Genomic DNA, 20,195 nt, shown 5'->3' on the forward strand with positions numbered 1-20,195 from the left:
GGGAAGGTAGAAAACTGAGAGACAAGATATTTCTTTGCGGTAATTCAAGTTTTTGTCCTGAGCAGGAAAACGAAAAATGAATGACTGACCTTTGTATGTGGCATTAACAGACATTATAATATTTATATTCTGTATTACAAATGAAGGCAGATCAGTAAGTACTGTTAAGGTACTAGTTTCCCAAATGTGCAAACAGAAACCTAGAAAAGGTAACCGATATGTACAATTGGTGGAGCTTCAGTTCTCCTGACTTCAAGTTTACGGATCTTTTTCTCCATATCGTGTTGCCTTTTTCATAATAATTGACTTTCATGTGGCAGCTTATTTGATTTATGCTACTCTGACATGTGTGGTGCTAATCTTATTTTATTTTCCTAATCTATTTCAAGGATGAGTTTGCCTTACCCTATTTTATGTTGTTTCTCTCTAAATTTAAGAACGTGGAGAAAAATTACACCAAGTTCAATTCACGTGTCTCCCAAAAGGAAGAAATATAGTTCTTTGATAAGCTTCTATGTTTTTTTCTTTAATAGGTATGTGAGAAAGCGAGCAGTCCCAAATTGGTGGAACTATTGCTGAATAGTGGGTCTCGTGAACAAGATGTACGGAAAGCGCTGACAATTAGCATTGGGAAAGGTGACAGCCAAACCATCAGTTTGCTCTTAAGGAGGCTTGCCCTGGATCTGGCCAATAATAGCATTTGCCTTGGAGGATTTTGTATAGGAAAAATAGAACCTTTGTGGCTTGGTCCTTTATTTCCAGATAGGACATCTAATTCAAGAAAAGAAACAAGTAAGTATTAAGTAAAGGAAGATTTGGTACAAGTCATAGTTTTAGTAGTACTTTTTTTTTTTTTTTTTAGTACTTCTTAAAATCACTAATTTCTCTTTTAGTTAGTTTTCATTCCAGTTTGGTGCAACTTAAGCCAAAAGTATTGTAAGCATTTGGATATCTTTTTTCTTTTTTTTTTGGCATGAAATGCTTGACAGTGATATTATATTTAAGGGCTTTATGACCAAGCAAATACATATTTCTAAAGATAGATCAAAACAGTTGGATGTTTCTAAGGGGTTACATTTCCTTTTCGTGTATTTTATTTTTTATTATAAAAGTAATTCATGCTCATTTAAAAAATATGGATCCAATCATAAGGAAGAAAATATATAACAATATTATTTCATCATGTATAGGTAATAAATGCAGTTTTGTCCTTAGACTTTTTGTATATTTACATATACATATGCATTACAATATATATGCAGAAACATATACACATATGTACTTCTGTTTTCAAGTTAGCATACTGTTAGTTTGCAACCTTGGGAGCTTCCGGGGTGAAATCTGAAACTGGTTCCTGTATATAAAGGGAAGGAGAGAGTGAAGAAAGAGGCAGGCCACTGCAGATTGGTAGGTATCAGGTTTAATAAGCAAGGGAACTTACATACAAGGCTTGCCTTGGGCAATTGCAAGATGAGTGTATCTCCACACCCACCTGCCAGAATCTTAAAGATTTTCATCGAAGCCTGAACTGGGTTCAGTCACATATTCAGTCCAGATGGTCTCAACACCTTACTCTCTCAGGGCTACATCCTTGGAACAGCTCCCACTGTGGGGCTGGTGGGCAGAGGATACATTCCAAGGACCAGGGAGTGTGTGAGGAGCCTCCGAGGCCCCAGGTCCAGCTCATGGGTCAACCAGCAGTCATGTCCTATCAATGACCTCCTCCAACATGTATTTTGTATTTCAATTAAGGATGTATTCTCCTTATATTTTCAAGTTAATATATATTTTGTATATATTATGTATATTGATGACAAGTTATCATCAACCTTCGTTAACATTTCTGTCTTTTTAGCTCTCATTTACTCACACTAAATGTGGTTTTGAAAGCTTGAGCTCCTAGCTTTCCCTCTGTTACCTTACTCTCATGTCCACTCCTTTCCCCACAGTGATCATACTCCGTGAGTCTTCATCTTAAGGGCTTTCTTGTTAATAACATGTTTACTTTACTATCATTTTTCTGTTACACTCACCTGACAAATCCCCATTCCTGGTCCATCCAACAGTCTGCTTTTGAGATAGCTGTATGCTGCTCAAGTATGCATCCATGCATATTGGTGATTTTGCATATTCAATGTCTCCAACCTTCTGGTGGAGAAGATCCCATCAGGATTAATTTCCCTTGGTTTCTTAAATGCTTCATATACTGGGGATGCCAAAACAATATATACACATGACTTGTAGTCATCTTTTTTTATTGACATATATTGAGTATTACAATTTTAATACAGTTTTTTTCCTTTCTTAAAATGTGTATACATTTTTTTGGCATCCTTTATACTTTTACTTTCAGACTTTCCCCAGTGTCACTCTCTCTCTCTACCTAACTTTCTTACCTTCTCTTTTCACCTGGATATTTTTTCATTCTTCCTGACTCAGCACCATATCACTTTTCATTAGAAAACATATCTGCCCCCATGAAGTCTGGGTGGAAGATTCTCCTACGTGTTCCTGTAATACTTTATTTCTTACCTGTACTAGCACTTACCACATATGATTATATTTGTCCTATTTATACTCTACTTTTTGGTAAATTATATTCATCATGAAGTCAATGTCAATTTTGTCTATTGTTGTAATCTTAATGTATATGCTAGTGTTTTGCACAGAGTAGGTACTCATTAAATGTTTATAATATTGGGAAAAAATTGGGTTGATAAATTACATTGATAAGCATATATGGAAACAGGTACTTCACACAGTATTGATATGAATTTAAATTGTCCTCTTTTGAGGATAATTTGGCAATATCCATTAATATTTTAAATGAGCATGCATACTTTTTTAATCCAGCAATATACTAATAGGAACCCATGATAGGAACCCATGAGAATTCTCAGTGTGCATAAAAGGTATATACAAGGATACACATTAAAATATTTATAATAATAAACATTTAGGAAAAAAATCATAAGTATTCTTCAAAAGGAACTATTCAAATTAATCATGCTACATTCATGCAGTGGAGTCCTTTACAATCATTAAGGGAAAGGGAAAAAAAAAACATCTAGGAAATCCAAATGTTCAGATATAGAATGTATTATTAAGTGAAAACAAGTACAGAACTGTGTTTTTAGTATACTAATGTTGGTGAGCACACAATTGGGATATTGCATTTATAAATGTTTGAATATGAAAAGAACGTGTCAGGAAAAAAACATCCAGAAATGGGCTCCCTGGTTGTACCTGGGGACTTTGGAAACTAAGGAATTGTCGTCAGATCCCGTGTTTCATCACTTCGACCAGTCTCATACCAACAACCTGCTAACTTTAATCTTTGATGTCTGACAGAAAGGAATTGTGGGTTCATTGGAGAGAAATGGAGGGAGATTAACCCTTTACTGTATTCCACTTGTTCTGTATTAAGGGTTTTTTTTTTTTTTTTACCATGACAATTCTTACTTAATTTAAAAAATGTAATAATGTTATTTGATTGATTGGAGGGTATAGTCATGATTTTATTGGCAGCTGGTCTGAGTAAAGAATATTTTGGATTCGTAGCTTGAAAACGTTTTTCAGATACTACTGGACTGAGTCACATACACATGTAGTAATGTGAACTATTTATAAGGGTAATATTTGAAGATATTTTCCAGGTTATATGTAGGACAATGAAGACTCTGCCAACTTATTTTTTTCATAATGGAGCATAATATAAAATGCAATAAAATAAGAAGGATGTTAACTTTGAAATTCCATATTATTTCCCATTAGAATTATTCACTTAGCAAATAGTTAATAAAAATAACTATATCATTTCTTGAGCATCTTCTATATTCTAGGCATTGTGCTAAACATTTTATATATATCATTTCATTTAATCTTTTCTATAACCCTATGCTGTGTGTATTGTCATCTTCACCTCCCAAGTGAGGACACCAACACTCAGGGAACTCATATAAGTTGCAAGTGGCATTACTATGATTTGAACACAGGCCTGTCTGGCTTCAAAGCCCAGGCCCTTTCCTGGGTTAATTTACTTTCATAAATATTCAGTTTTTTGTTTTTTTTTTTAAATCTACACCAGATCTTTGTATAAATTTCTATGACTTTTTGAAAATTAAAATTTGCTATCAAATATGCAACATCATAATTGTAAAGTAACTTTGGAAATAAGAATGAATAATTCTCTAGAAGTATGAGAATATATAAGAATATATAAGAATAAACATATGACATATGTTTATATTTGTTTAATTATTGATTTCTAAGTTGCTGGTATATCTTTTTTTATTTTTAGATATAGGATCCACCCTAGCAAGAATGGTGCTCAGATGTCAGATGAAAAGTGCTGCCGAAGAAGGAGCCGCCTCAGGGAGCCATGGGAATTTTTCTGAAGAAGTACTTGATAAATTTGATGAATGGACTTTCGTTCCTGAGTCTTACGTGGACAGTGTATTTGGTCAAAGTGATGACCTAGACAGTGAAGGTATTTATTATATTAAAAAATTGTTCTCTTTATGTTTTAAAACCCTTGTACACTGACATTAAACAATACGAATTGAGACAAAAACCTGATTTAATTCATTTGGAAAGACTTGAGGGAAAATATGTTCACTATTGGAAATAGTTAATGCTTGCTAACACTGGTTAAGGCAATGACTTTCAAGAAAGTGTATCTCTGTACTTTTAAGTATACTTCTTGTAATTGGTGAATGGTGACTATTGCAATCAAAACACTGTCCGAACTGGAATTGGATTCCGTGTTCTGTCACTGACTATATCCTTTTGTGGCTTGTGTAAGCCTCTCACCCTTATTAAAGGTAGTGTTAATAACCCTCCAGGATTTTTTATAGGAATTAGAGAAAATGCATGTAAACTGCCTAGGAGAGTGCTTGGCAAATAGAAAGTATTTAACAAAATATATGTTTACCTTTATGAAAATTAAAAGTAATATTAATATTTTAATAACTCACTTGAGATAACTTTAAAAAATTGACATGACGATATATATAATGACAGTGATTTGGGCTGACGTTTAATACAATGCAGTTTGGTAAAATGGACTGAGGTGCTTTCTAATTGACATAGTATGATTAAAAACTTTGGGTGATAGAATAAAGGTATTTGAGAGGGGCAAAAAGTAAGGACTATTCCAAAATCCCATGTCTTGAGTTCAAATATTTTTTAAAACTAACTTTATTGAGATTTAATTAATATAAAATAAAATGCACCCAATTTAGGTAAATATTTTCATGGATTTTTACAAATTCACACATCCATGTAATCATCACCACTGTCAAGTAATGCAATATTTTTATCATCCAAAAAAGTCCATTTATGGCTCTTCACAAAAAATTTCCCCCAAACTTGGTCGGTGGCAACCAATGACCTGCTTTCTGTCACTATATATTAAATTAGTATTTCCTCAAGTTGCATATAAATGGAATCATACAGTATGTCCCCTTTTATGTCTGGCCGTTTACCAAAGTGGTTGTACTATATTATACTTCCACCAGCAATACTATATGAAAATTCTAGTTACTCTATGTACATCCTCATCACACTAGAACACTTGGGTATTGTAAGTCAATTTAATTTTAGCCATTCTAATGAAGGCATAGTTCTAGCTCACCTGGGTAGAATTTTTATTTCCCTGATGACTATTGATATTGGGAATATTTTCATGTTCTTATCGGCTATTCATGTATTTTCTTTGCAAAGTATCTGCTCAAATCTTTTGCTAATTTTAATTGTGTTGTTTTCTTATTATTTTATTATGAGTTCTTACATATTCTGGTAGAAGCCCTTTGCAGATATTTTCTCCCAGTATAGCCTGTCTTTTCATTTTATTGTTATTTTTCAAAGAGAAGAGCTTTTTAATTTTAATAAAGTACAGTTTTTCAGTTTCTTCTTTTATGGTTTGTGTTTTTCCTATTCTGTTTAAGAAATCTTTCAATCCCAAATTTGTGAATATTTTCTTCTATGTTTCCTCATGGAAGTGTTAAAATCTTAGCTTTACATTTATGTCTACAATCCATTTTAAATTAGTTTTTGTGTATGATATCAGTGAAGGGTTGACATTTATTTTTTTATATAGATATTCAGTTGTTTTAACATCACTTGTTAAAAATACTCTTATTTCCTCATTGAATTAATGGCTTGTTTGTCCAATTTAATTGACCATATAGGTATGATTCTATTTCTTTACTCTTTGTTCTGTGCCATTGATTTATATCTTTATCCTTATGCTACTGACATATTATCTTGATTAGTTTAATAGTTCTTTTAATGAGGTAGTGTAAGTCCTCTGGTGGTGATGTTTTTCAAAATTGTTCCATTAAGCTAGGTTCTTTGCATTTCCATATTCATTTTGAATCAGGTAATTCATTTTTTGCTGATATTTTTATTAAATTTAAATCTATATATACATTTAATGTAGAATTAATATATAAATACTATATTATTATTACACCATGTGTGTAATTAATATATAAACAATAATTTATATTAAATCTATAAATAAATTGGGGGGATTGATATCTTAATAATGATTCTTCTGACATATAAATATGGTATGTTTCTGTTTATTTGTCATTTTAAGTTTCTCTCACCAATGTTTTTGTCTTGCATGTTTTTTGATGCTATTGTAAATAGTATTGTATTTGAAAACCAATTTCATTGATTTTTCTCTATTGTTTGTCCATTTTCCTTTCATTGATTTTTACTCTAATCTTTATTTCCTTTATTTTACATATTTTGATTTTATTTGGCTATGCTTTTTATAGATTCTTAACATGGAAGCTTGGAACACTGATTTTCAGACCCTTCTAATTATGTAAACTTTTAAGACCATTACAAATCCTTCCGAGAACCAGTTTAGCTGTGTCCCACAATGTTTATATGTTATGTTTATATTCAGTTTTGAAAATTTTTTAATTTCCTTTGTGACTTTTTTGACTCATAGGCTTTTTACAAGAGTGTTGTTTATTTTCCAAATATTTTTGAGAATTTTCCATATAACTTTCTCTTATTGACTTCAAATTTAACTTTGTTGGGTCAGAAAACCTACATTGGTGACTTCCTTTCTTTTAAATTTATTGAGATGTTTTGTAGACGACCAGATGGTTTACCTTGGTGAATGTTCTGAGTACAATTTAAAAGAATGTGTAGTCAGCTGATTTTGGGTTAAGTCTATTAGGTCAGATTGTTTGGTAGTGTTTTTCAAATCTTCTGTATCATTACTGATTTTTCTTTCTGCTTGATGTATATGAGAAAGAAATGTTGACATTGAAATTGTCGATTTGTTAATTCTTCTTTTAATTCGATCAGTTTATGCTTTATGTATTTCGAAGCTTTATTATATATGGGGTGTACAAACAACAAGGATTGTAATATTTTTTTGATGATTTACCCCCTTTATATTGATCCAAGTTTGCATTAAGTATCATTTTCTTCCTCCTGCAGAACTCCCTTTTACATTTGTTATAGTGCATGTCTGTGGGAAACCACTATGCAGATAACTGGCGTTCTTTTACCCTGCATCTGCTCCAGAACTCCCAGCTAAGTTAGTCTTCGTGAATGTAGATCTTCATCTCCCCATCTCAGGACAGTCATTGAGCTTAAATTCCTTCTTCCTGTGCTTCAGGGCCTCAAATTGCCTCCAGGCAGAAAGCGAGAGTGATTGTGAGGGTTACATAATTTGTTTCCCTTCTTTCAGGGACCTGCACAGTCCTGCACTGTCTGTTGCCCAATGTCTGAAACCAGTGTGAAATATTTTGTCCAATTTTCTAGTTTTTTGTGGGAGTTGGTTAAGGTTAGTGCCTGTTACACCATCATGGCTGAAAGAAGAATTATTCTTAAGTATTTTTAAATAAAGGAACACATTACAAATTCTAACATAAAAATAATTATAAACTGCATATGTGGCATGTATAAATAGTATGCTAATAAAACTTTCACAAACATATAAAATGGGATAATTATGAAAAGTAATAATTATAAGATATGTAAATGTAATTAAATTATGAAGTCTATTTTATTAAAATGCTTACGCATAAAATAACTTAAATTTTAAGATAAATTAAATTTTGATAATGCTCCAAGTATAAAGTATTTGTATCAATTTTAAGATTTATATAGAATATTGTAAAGTTGATTTTGGATACATAGGTTTTATCATTTGTTTTGACATAAAATTATTTATGCTTCTAAGACAAACAGTAGTAAAATTTAATCTCATAATTTTTCAGTAATGCCTTCACATTACTTATCATTAGTAATATGATTTATTGATTTGTATTGTTTTGAAAATCCATAATTTTAAAAGTAGCTCTCATCTCTTTCCTCTCTAAACAATATTGCCAATTAAAGTCCATGTGTTTATTTAATGTCATTCCATTAATGAAACCATAAAATAATGAAATTCAAATAGAGATGTACTCAAGATTGCTGAATGTTAAATAATTTAAAGTATGATTCCAATATTTAAAACACTATTTGAAAATTTTATAAGAAAACTTCAGAGAAACAGAAAAGAATAACATTGATCAGATTTGTATATAAAGTTTATCTGATTCCTGAACATGCACTTATTTATTTTAGCATGTAAAACTATTTTTTTACTTGGCTCCTTCCTACTATCCTATGAACTCATTTGAGGCATGGATTACATTTCTTGCTTTTCTTTATCCAACACATAATTAGTGTCTAGTCTATGACAACTATTCAATACATATCTAGGGATGAAGAAAAATGTAGCTGAATATTGAAAATGAAAAACTAACATAGTTTATTATTTCTATTTTAAAGATGTTACAACAGGAGTTGGGCAATTTCCATTAATGAAAATGTGTTTAATCTTTTATGATTGAACTATGATACTAGTATCTTATGATTAAGTCAATGTTTCTTACTTGTCTTTATTTTATCATTTAAAAATAGGAAGTGAAGGCTCATTTCTTGTGAAAAAGAAATCAAATTCAATTAGCGTAGGAGAATTTTACAGAGAGCCTCCCTTGCAGCATTGCTCATCAAATTTGCAGAGACATTCCAATTCATTGGTAAGTTAAATTGTGATTATACTGTGTGTTTTGTTACTGACATTCTCTTGATGACTGAAATGATGTTCCAAAGCTAAGAGCTATTGGTGCAGAAATTCCCTGACGTATGAAATCTTTATATACAGAATGCACACACACACACACACACACACACACACACACACACTTAAATTTACACTTGTAGATTTTGAGCATGTTTGGGGAAAAAAATTATATATATATATATATATACATATACATATACATATATATATATATGTATGAATAATATGTATTAAGTACACTTAAAAATGGTTTTATCCCTTTTTCTTTTCAGAGCTTCATGTCTGTGGTGCCCAGGCTAGGTCTCTGTTTTATGATGTGGCTTGTCCCATGAATACTTTAGCTAGAAATCTTGTAGTGATTCCTAAAGAAACCAGATAGGAAATGTTCTCTTTGTTCCAAAAAAATGACAGTGATTTTAGTATAAATGTCTATTTGGTTTAATAGGGACCCATTTTTGATCATGAAGATTTACTGAAGCGAAAAAGAAAAATACTGTCCTCAGATGATTCCCTCAGTAAGTATCTGAAAGTAATCATAAGTAAATAGGTATTTTGAGCAGAATATTGTATTTGTTAAATTTCTTCTGATTCTTCAAATTTTTTTGGGTGTCTGTTTCATCTTATATAACCTTGAAATTATATTTACCTAATGATTCCACAGACTGTATAAAAATGAAATACAATTATAAATTTAAAAATTTACCTTTTATAATGTTATATAGGACACTTTTATCTTTTGTATTGTTTTCCTGAAATGTAAATGATACCCACATCAATGCCACTCTTTATCCCTTACTTCAGGTCTATTGTTTTATTACACTGCTAATACCACCTGATTAAATGTTTATTATTTACAGTCCACATTTGCCACTGAGATGTAAGTTCAATAGTTTGATTTTTCTACTGATTCTCCAGTGACTGGAAGAGAGTAGTCGCTAGTAGGTAGGTGATCAATAAACACTTATCAAGTTAAATTACTTGCTTATATATCCATTGTTTGTTTATTTTTGACAAAAGGGTCATCGAAACTTCCATCCCATATGAGGCATTCAGAGAGCATATCTTCCCTGGCTTCTGAGAGAGAATATATTACATCATTAGATCTTTCAGCAAATGAGCTAAGAGATATTGATGCCCTGAGCAAGAAATGCTGTATAAGTGGTCATTTGGAACATCTTGAAAAGCTGGAGCTTCACCAGAATGCACTCACAAGCTTTCCACAACAACTATGTGAAGTAAATTTAATTTATGCTTATAACTCTCAGCATATTTGAAGACCTGTTGCATTTGCATCTAACTTGCAGGGCTAATTCTTTAAAAAGAAGGTTCTCTTTTTGTGTCATTGGACGAGAATTACTCCTTTCTTCTGGTTTTCACACAAATATCTTTGTGTGGTGTTCAGAAACATGTTTGAGGGCAGGCAATGGAAATGGAACACTGATTAAAAGGAATTCTAGGTTATGTCCTAATGGTACATGTTAAAGTCTATCAATTTTATATGTTCTCTATACCTTCAATTATTTAATTCTAGTAAGATAATTTAAACTGTTTAAATTACGTAGACTAGAATTAGACCTGGTTTGGTAATACTGGCTCTTCTCAGCTACCGACTGTGATAATAAGAACGTGTTACTCTAACTGCTCTAAGCTTTCATTGCTTCATCTGCAAAATACAGAGGCTCTATTAAACTATGCCTAAAGCATTTATTGAGTTTTAAAATTACATGTAACTTAAAAGTTGATTTTTTTGCTCAAACTTCCTATTTCATAAAAATTAAGGTGTAAAATAGTCTGCTGATAGGGTAGTCCTCTGAATATTGACTTTGTTCATCATTTTTATATACTATGGATCAGAAGTTATACTGACAAATTAAAATGATCTTAATACAAATGTTTAAATTATTAAAGTGATTTCTTTGACTGAAGTGTAAAGTTTGATAAAGTATATACTTTTTTTTAAAGTTAGGTTTGTTGCAAATAAATTTTTCCTTTCCTATAAAATTTACCATAATTTTGAGACATTTAAAAAGCAACACTGCATGATTTTTAAGTATATTTAAGTGGTGTCTTTCTTTTAAAGCTTGTATATCTGGAAAGAGAGAAAAAAGATAGGGGACCCCCCCCCTTGGCCGTACCTGAAATGTGTCCTCTCTTTCTCCTTCTCCTCTTTGCCTGACTAAATTCTTCAAGTCACAGTATCTCATTTTAAATGTCACTTCCTTAGTCTCTACTTCCCTTCTTTTCCCCTCAAAACTAGGTTGGTTACCCACCTGGTTACACTTTCATGACACCCAATGTTTCTCCCCCGACACTCATTCACTTATAAATTTTGATCTGAGGTGTATTGTTCTTACCAAGTTGTGAACTCCTTGAAAACAGGAACTGTTTCAGGCGTGTTCATGTCTATCCCCAGTGCCTAGTAAGGTTTGATATAATAGAGGCTCAGTAGATGATTATTGAATCAATTTGTGAAGGAATTGATGATTGACACTTGGTAGACCTTCAGGAAATATTTGTTAAAGAATAAGTAAATGGAAACTAGAATTTAGTCTAGCTAAAACAAAGAGAATTTTAAGAGAGCATGGCAAGGTGAGATACATTAAAGTATTCCAAGACAAGACCAGCTCAGAACTTCTCCTAAGGAAATTTCATATTGACACCCAGGGATGGCACTTTTATTACCACTTAACTATATCTCTTTACAAAAAAAATTTCCTCATTAAACCTTGGAAATAAATAACTGTAAAACTGTTCCTTCTGATTAATCTGGTAGGATCTGAAACAATGGCAGAAAGTTTGAAACAGTTTCTGGAGCAAAGATTCATTAATAAGCCTTTATAATCATATCAAATTCTTTAGAATTCATGTGAAGATAAATATATTGACATATAAAGCAGAGCATAGAGAATGATTGGTTTTGGTATTTAGCCCTTTGACAATAATTCATACCAAAGATTTTAAAAATGACATATGTAAATAGACATTTTGCTATTACCGTAGTAAAATTAGAAATTGCTGAAAAATAGAAAATAGAGATTTGAAACAAATTTCCATAAAAAAGAATTCTACAATGAAACATGTAATATATAGTGATTACTTTTATGATTGAATCTTGTTCATACTAAAAGATGTAACAAGTTCTAAAAGCTGGTATTAAAAAAAAACTGTATTCCCAGGATTATGTTTGACTGTTTATTCATTAAGTCATTAGCACATATATTTATTGAGGCCTATTCTGCTTCCATTTTTACATTTTGCAGGAATAATTTAGAAAAAAAGCTGAATTAAATTCTAAACCTTATTTTTGTGACCCTGCTTTTGACAATCTACTTGCTATATTTTTCCTGGTTTTATACATTTTGTAGTAGAGATGGTCAGACCACTCAGTATATTAAAGTTCTCTTGTGGATTGTGTTTTCAGTTTTTTTGAAAATTCTTAATATGAGCTAACCTTAAGTTTCTCAGGTGGTTCATTTTAGAATTTTAAAATATTGTTTTTCCAGACTCTGAAGTGTTTGACACATTTGGACTTGCACAGTAATAAATTCACATCATTTCCCTCCTACTTGTTGAAAATGAATTGTATTGCCAATCTTGATATCTCTCGAAATGACATTGGACCGTCAGTAGTTTTGGATCATGCGGTGAAATGTCCGACCTTGAAACAGTTTAACCTGTCATATAATCAGCTGATTTCTGTTCCTGAGAATCTTGGCAATGTGGTGGAGAAACTGGAACAGCTCATTTTAGAAGGGTAAGAAAAGGGTTCATTAAAGATAAAAGGGTTGCCTTCCACTGAAGTTTCATAAGGTTGACAAAATATACTGATGTTATTTCTTTAGTAATGAGTTTTAAACAGCAACGTGATAAAAGACTGAAGCAACTAATATTGCTGCTTCTGTCAAGTGACTTAAATTTTCATAACTAATTTTAAAATTAATAAATCTGCTTTGATGCTATTCTTTGAAGGCAAATTGTTTTGATATTTTTTCCTTAAAGCATATGAGTTTATGCAATTTAATCTTCACTTTGTCTCTTATGATTAGAAATAAAATATCAGGAATATGTTCCCCCCTGAGCCTGAAGGAATTGAAGATATTAAACCTTAGTAAAAACCGCATTTCATCCCTATCAGAGGACTTTCTTGAGGCTTGTCCTAAAGTGGAGAGTTTCAGTGCCAGAATGAATTTTCTTGGTAAGTGTTCTGTATGAGTCTTCTCCTTACCAGTACTTTTGAGTATTAAAAGATGACTCACATGTATGCACATTTTAGGTGGGGGTTTAAAGGTGTTATTTCAGTTTAAATAATATGCTGGAGTTTCAAATATAAAGTTAGGAGATTGGTAATAAAAAGAAACAAGATTTCAGGCCATGAACCCACAGAGGAAACTTAAATGCATATTGTTAAGTGAAAAAAGCCCATCTGAAAAGTCTACTCATTGTATGATTTCAATTATAAGACATTCTCGAAAAGGCAAAACTATGGAGACAGTAAAATAATCAGTGTTTGCCAGGTGTTTGGAGGAAGAGAGGGATGAATAGGTGAAGAACGGGATTTTTAGGGCAGTGAAACTATTCTGTATGATATTGTAATGTGGACACGTCATTATACATTTGTCAAGACCTATAGAAAGAGCGAACTCTGTTGTAAACTATGGACTTTAATTAATAATGTATTAATATCATTTCATCAATTATAACAAATATTCCAAACTATGCAAGTTGTTCATAATAGGGGAAAAAAAATGTGCGTTTGTAGGGTGGTAGTGGTGAAGTGAGAAGTGTTATATAGGAAAACTTTCCTTTCCACTCAATTTTTCTATAAATATAAAGAGCTCAAAAAAGTCTACTTTTTATATTTTAAAAATAATTTTAGCAGGTTTGTATTGATACAGACCCAAATTGACAATATCTTGGGCTATAGATAGTCATTATGCAGTGGTTCCTTATAGGCTACCAACTAAAAATGCATATGACTGTCTGACTTGGTTGAAGCAAGAATACTGAGATTCCTACTGAAGTTTCTTCAGCAATTTTTTGATTACAATTACTATTTTTTTTAAGAAATAAAAGTGATCATTTAAGTTTTCAAATTAGTGATGTTTTAATATGCATTCATTGAATTCTTGCTTTGTGCAAGATACTAAAGTAATACAAAATGGGATCATTCCTTTATTAAAAGTCATGGAATACTTCATGTGGAATACCTTAGCACATGAGATGACATTCATTTGTGGCCTATCTGAACATTCTAATATTAAGGGACAAAACAGCAATAAACAGGAACTCGCTGTATTTTATCTTCCTTAATGGAGGCCAAGTGCACCTTGGCAGCCACGAGACTCTTCTATACATGACTCAGCAAAATAATTTTTAATACTGTTTAATAGCGGAATGCAGTGTGACTACTTACTTTAAAATATTCTATTGTGTCAGAACTACCAGAAACTAATCATGATGAAAGCCATGTTAATTTGCGTACGATTTTCCTTTTTTCTCCCTTCCTTTCACCCTCTTCTAATATTCACATGTTCTTACCCTGAGCCTGAAACTGGGGACAGAGTGATTCACTCACTAGGGAGCAAAGCAAACCTAGTCTCTGTCCTTCAGGAATGTGCAGTGAAGTTCGGAAGACAGGCATTAAATAGTGATGGCACAACTTAATGTAATTGTTTATAGTGCTAAATGCCGTGAGGAAAAGATTCCCTAAATGCCGTGAGGACAAGGTTCCAGATGCGGTGAGGGGACCTGATGCACACTGTGGAGGCAGGGGTGTGTCTCTGTATCTGTGATGGTTAAATTAGGTCTGGCAAAAGGAGCATTCAAAGGACCCTGAGGCTTCCTTATGGCCAATATGTCATCTCAGGTAAATCTCCCAGAAAACTTGTAAGGTAGGACAGGTATGATCTCTGCTTAACTAATTGATGAAATTGAAGCACTGAGATTTTTGTGTGACATATTAGGGGCACAGAACCAATTAACTAGTTATGAAAAACTTGAATACACCTATGTTGAAAAATCTGTCTGCTTTTCACTACACGACTTTAATAATTTTTAGAAGGTCTTATCTTTGGGAAGATGCCCTATAAAGGTGATATCTGACTGGTTCCACTAACCATTAAAAATGATCTCATGTGAAATGAAGTTTCATTTCTTTGATTTTATAATATAAGAAATTTTCCATACAGCATCTGAACCTCAAGACTTAATTCTTAAGTGCAGAACCATTTCTACTAATTTATTTTGTGAAAAATACTTTTTGGAAATAGGTGAGGTTTCATTGCGTGTACCTTTATGTTTCTCAGGAAGACAGCTTCTAGCAGTGTTATGGAACATTTTGACCCTTGAAGATTTTCTAGATAAAGCATAATCCATATTGTTAACCTTGAAAATGCTAGGAGATAATTTCTCAGACCACATTTGTAGAAACATACCTTTTAAGATCTCTAAAGAATCTCAGAGTTTATCTAGTCTAGCTACACTATTTTATAGATGAAAAAGCAGGCTATATGATTGGCTCAGTTTCCAAAATTGTGTTCCACAGAATTGTATTCCTTGGAGGACACTGTATTTTCATTTTGGAAATTCATAACATATACCAGAATATTGAGGACTCTGAGATATTTCACTGTATTTTAGCTAATGGTCCTCAGTCTCTTAAGATCACATGATGAAAGAATGCTTTTATTAAGTAACATCCATTATTCCATAGAACACTTTATGAGATAATACTATAAAGGATTTTTATTTTTATATTATACTGTGTATTGGTATTCAAAAATGTTTTGTTATAGTTACCTAAGAGTAATTTGAATTAATCTATAATGTGCTTCACCTAATGATATCACACATAATTTGAAAAGAATACTCTACGAATTTTTACTCTGTACAGATGTAGGACAGATGAATTTATATTTAGACATTTGTTTAGCTTTCAGATTAAAGGATTTTTATAAGCATGGTGTATTTTAATATTTAGTGGTAGTATTAAAGATGTTACCTTATTTTCAACATAGATTTTTTTTTTATTGTCAGCCTGAGAATAGAAATTAAATTAAGAGACAGGTCACTGGTAGCTGTTTTTGTAGAATCTAATGGAAATCTAGTTAACATGATTAAAATGTTCCTTATCTCATTTTATTTTAGCTGCTGTGCCTTTTTTGCCTTCTTCTATGACAAGCGTAAAATTATCTCAAAACAGATTCACGTGTGTTCCAGAAGCAATTTTAAATCTTCCACAGTAAGTTTATTATTTTAATTTTAAAACCACATGAGCTGGAACAGAACCTTCAGAAACATGCTTTTGATGTAGGCATATTAATGGAATTGATTTCAAAACCAACTCAGCTTAATATTTTCAAATCTATGAATATTTGACATTCACTAGACAAAAGACCCAAGTTGTTACTTGGAGATTTAACTTTTATATTAATTTAATGCGCTATCGTATAGAAACAATTAAGATTATTTAATTGTTATGCTACTATAATCAAATGAGATTGTTCTAGCTATCACTTTAACTTTTAAAATTTCACTTGCTCTCAGGGGTTGATGTGTTGCTAAGATACTATTAACTTTGCAATTATACTTAAGTTATGTTTGAGTGACATTTTTGGTGAAGATTGGAACAGTTTATATAGCCCCAGGTATTTGGAGATAATTTTGGTTAAATTCAGTGAAAGCTAAAGCTTCTTGCTAACTACAGATTCATGCATCAATTAGATTTCAAATGTGTTGTCATCTTAAATGCTATTGTAGTTGTGTTACACATTACAAACCAAATCCATAAGTGTATACGTGGAATTACATAGAGAGACAAATAATAGTTATAATCTAGCCATAAAAGGTGTCTGACAAGCTTGTAATAGTTAATTTAGAATGTGTCAGACACTGTTCTAACCGCTCAACAGTGGATCATTTCTTTAATCTTCCGAATAATCCTATGAAATAGCTACGGTTATCTCCACTTTATAATGAGAACATTATTACATTAGATAAAGTGAGTAGCCCAAAGTCACAGTTCCTAAACACCGATGGTTTGACTTCTGACTCTCAAGTCACACAGATAGGCACCTCTACCCTAAAAGTGGTCCTATATTTTAAACATAATATATTCCTGACAATGTGTTTGAAAGTCAAATATTTATGAAATTTGATTAGGAAATACATGCCATAAAGAAGGTTTCTTTTCAGGGAACCAAAAATATTTACTCCCTAATGACACTACACCTTTAGACACCGTCTTCAGGCATATATTCCAGCATTTTGTCAGTATTTCTTTAAGTTTATTCTTTTGTTTCACAAATGAGCATGCAGTTGCCCAGCATAAGTCCCTGCTGAGGCTAAAAGGCACTACCGTCGAACAACCTGGTGATTCTCGACTTTGTCTTGGTTGCATTGTTTGTTAGACATACATGTCATATTGCTAATACAGCCAAATTAATTTCCTTGTTTCCATGCATTTTTATAAGACAACTAGGGCAAAATCTAGTATCATTTTAAAAATAGCAAAAATGTTGCTCTGCCCATCTGAATCTTTGTCTAGCAGGCCGTACAGTTCTGTGAGCTTGGAATTAATTCATCATATTTCAAATACTGTGTGTCCCTTAAAATAAGACCAGATCTTATATTAATTTTTGCTTCATTAGGGTTTATTTTCAGGTGATGTGTTGTTTTTTCATGTACAACAATTTACATTTATTCAAATACAGTCATGTCATCTTCTGGAACATCGTCATAACGTAATAAATGAGTCCGTGTGGTTGACGATCTTAACTGGAGCTTATTTTTGGGGTGGGTCTTATTTTCGGGAAAACACGTTTACTAGATGAAAGTGGTCAGTATGTAGATATAAAAATCCCGGCAACCTTTTACATACTCAAATATGTATACCACTGACTTTATTCTTTCTACACACGTGCACTACTATGCAACATGTGTTTTTCTGCTATTTTCTGCAAACTTTGGTTAGCATGTTCTTGCATGAAAGCAACCAAGTTGCATTGAGGGCCTACTGTATGAAAGGTATCATGTTCAGTGTTATGATATTTATCACACTGAGACAAGCTGGTAAAAGGGTGTGCCCATGCATAATTTTAAGTAACTGTAGGACCCAACCTCTGAAGAATCCTCCCAGTAATGAGTGAAATTGAAAGGCTATATGGAGGTCACATATTTATAAATCTTGAATAGAAGGCAGGAATTTTAATGACAGTTTTTGCATTTTGTTAATTATGATTTCTCATGTATCGTAAACATTTGTAAAACACTTGTTCTTTCTCTCATTCTGAGACTGACATTTTTGTTTCTGAAGTAGGGAAATTAAGCCTCAATTTTCTTTTTAATGGTTCTTATTCATTTAAATATTGTTCCTAGTGAAACATACCATCTTTCTAGCCCATATATACCTATGTGTACACAAAAACTCACATGCATACTTCTATATAAATAATGTTAGTTTTAAAGTTATGTCATTCTCACTGTGGTGGAAATTGCTGGTGATGTTATTTCATGTATTTTGGAAACACTCATATGGTTTTTTTTTTCTTGACACTGTATATTTTAGCTTGCGGTCCTTAGATATGAGCAGCAATGATATTCAATATCTACCAAGTCCTGCACACTGGAAATCTTTGAACTTAAGGGAACTCTTGTTTAGTCATAATCAGATCAGCATCTTGGACTTGAGTGAAAAAGCATGTGCATGGTCTAGAGTAGAGAAACTACATCTTTCTCATAATAAATTGAAAGAGGTGAGAGATTATCTTTATTTGTTTATAATTGTTGCCAATTTGAAAATAAGCTTTCATAATTTGCACTGTTAGAAGTTACCATTTTAAAATCTGTTATTTGATATTTCCTACTTCTTGAATAAGATCTATTCCTACCCTGAGGTAAATGAGTATACTAACAATGTGTATTTTCCTTAAAAGATCCCTTTTTGTGCTCTATTTTTGAATTATGTTAATATATACTGTATTTAATTCTGAACATGAATATTTAATGCTTTAAGTGTGTCATTTAATCACAAACCTCTGATTTGTTAACAGACTCTCAGATGCTCTATATTTCTCAAGTTTTGGCTGGGCCATATATAGCTTGTGGTTTTCAGCTGACTTTCTTTCCTACATTCCAAAATTTCTGCATTCCTTCACCATGTTACCCCTCACCCAAGTGGGCAAGCTGCCTATGCTTCATTCTATTTCCTATGTTACAAATCTGAAATTGATCATCCATTCATCTCATAAAATTTTTTTTTCTTTTTGCCAAGTTCAAGCCTATTATTTATAAAAGCCAAAAAGAATTAAGTGTCTGAAACTATGAGGTTCAGAATAACTGAATACTTTTTGGTACCTGATTTTTGCCAGCAAATTCATGTTTTTTATTATAAAAGTAATGAATGTTGCTTAAAATTGTGGAACAGAAAAAAAAATCCAATGAAGGTGCTACCTAACGTATAAACCTTTCGTCGTATTTTAAGAATATTAAGCTGTATATAAGTTTGTGATGACTGGATCTTTATAGTTTTACTGAAGAACATAGCGTGAGGGAATGGACTGAAGCCACATATGATTGGGGTTGGATAACTATAAAGGACTTCTTTACTTTCAATGTTGTGAAGAGATGAAATATGTTACTAAGGGAGAGTGGCTTTTTAAAGATTACAAATAAATAACAAAGATTGTTTGGGGTAAGTCCTTTCTACTTATGTTTTTAAACATTTATAATGAAAACTGTGATAAACCTTTAGAAGGTTTCAGAAGTCTGTTGAAAGGTTGTGCAAGTTGCTGATGGGATCTCTGGTTCTTTCTTGTTTCTTATCAGCATCTTGTTTCTTGGCAGCACATTTTTCTTCCTTCCCACCAACAGAATTTGCCCTTTTTTATTTCATTAAGATTCCTCCTGAGATTGGCTGTCTCGAAAATCTGACATCTCTTGATGTTAGTTACAACTTGGAGCTGAGATCCTTTCCCAATGAAATGGGGAAATTAAGCAAAATATGGGATCTTCCTTTGGATGAACTGCGTCTTAATTTTGACTTTAAACATATAGGATGTAAAGCCAAAGACATCATAAGGTTAGATAATTT

At 32.2% G+C, this 20,195-nt stretch overlaps 1 protein-coding gene across 2 annotated transcripts in view; it reads left to right on the forward strand.

The window, feature by feature from the left end:
- The window catches only part of LRRK2 (leucine rich repeat kinase 2), a 124,934-nt gene that overhangs the window by 50,163 nt on the left and 54,576 nt on the right, over positions 1–20,195 (forward strand). For both annotated transcript variants that reach the window (XM_033118152.1, XM_033118153.1), the window contains exons 19-28: positions 534–792; positions 4,301–4,489; positions 8,944–9,062; positions 9,552–9,621; positions 10,124–10,341; positions 12,610–12,860; positions 13,153–13,301; positions 16,253–16,346; positions 18,672–18,858; positions 20,002–20,183. In XM_033118152.1, the coding sequence (XP_032974043.1) occupies positions 534–792; positions 4,301–4,489; positions 8,944–9,062; positions 9,552–9,621; positions 10,124–10,341; positions 12,610–12,860; positions 13,153–13,301; positions 16,253–16,346; positions 18,672–18,858; positions 20,002–20,183 (1,718 nt within the window). The remainder of the gene's footprint in view (positions 1–533; positions 793–4,300; positions 4,490–8,943; positions 9,063–9,551; positions 9,622–10,123; positions 10,342–12,609; positions 12,861–13,152; positions 13,302–16,252; positions 16,347–18,671; positions 18,859–20,001; positions 20,184–20,195) is intronic.

This window comes from Rhinolophus ferrumequinum, chromosome 10 (genome assembly GCF_004115265.2).
Source record: "Rhinolophus ferrumequinum isolate MPI-CBG mRhiFer1 chromosome 10, mRhiFer1_v1.p, whole genome shotgun sequence".
NCBI classification, from domain to species: domain Eukaryota; kingdom Metazoa; phylum Chordata; class Mammalia; order Chiroptera; family Rhinolophidae; genus Rhinolophus; species Rhinolophus ferrumequinum.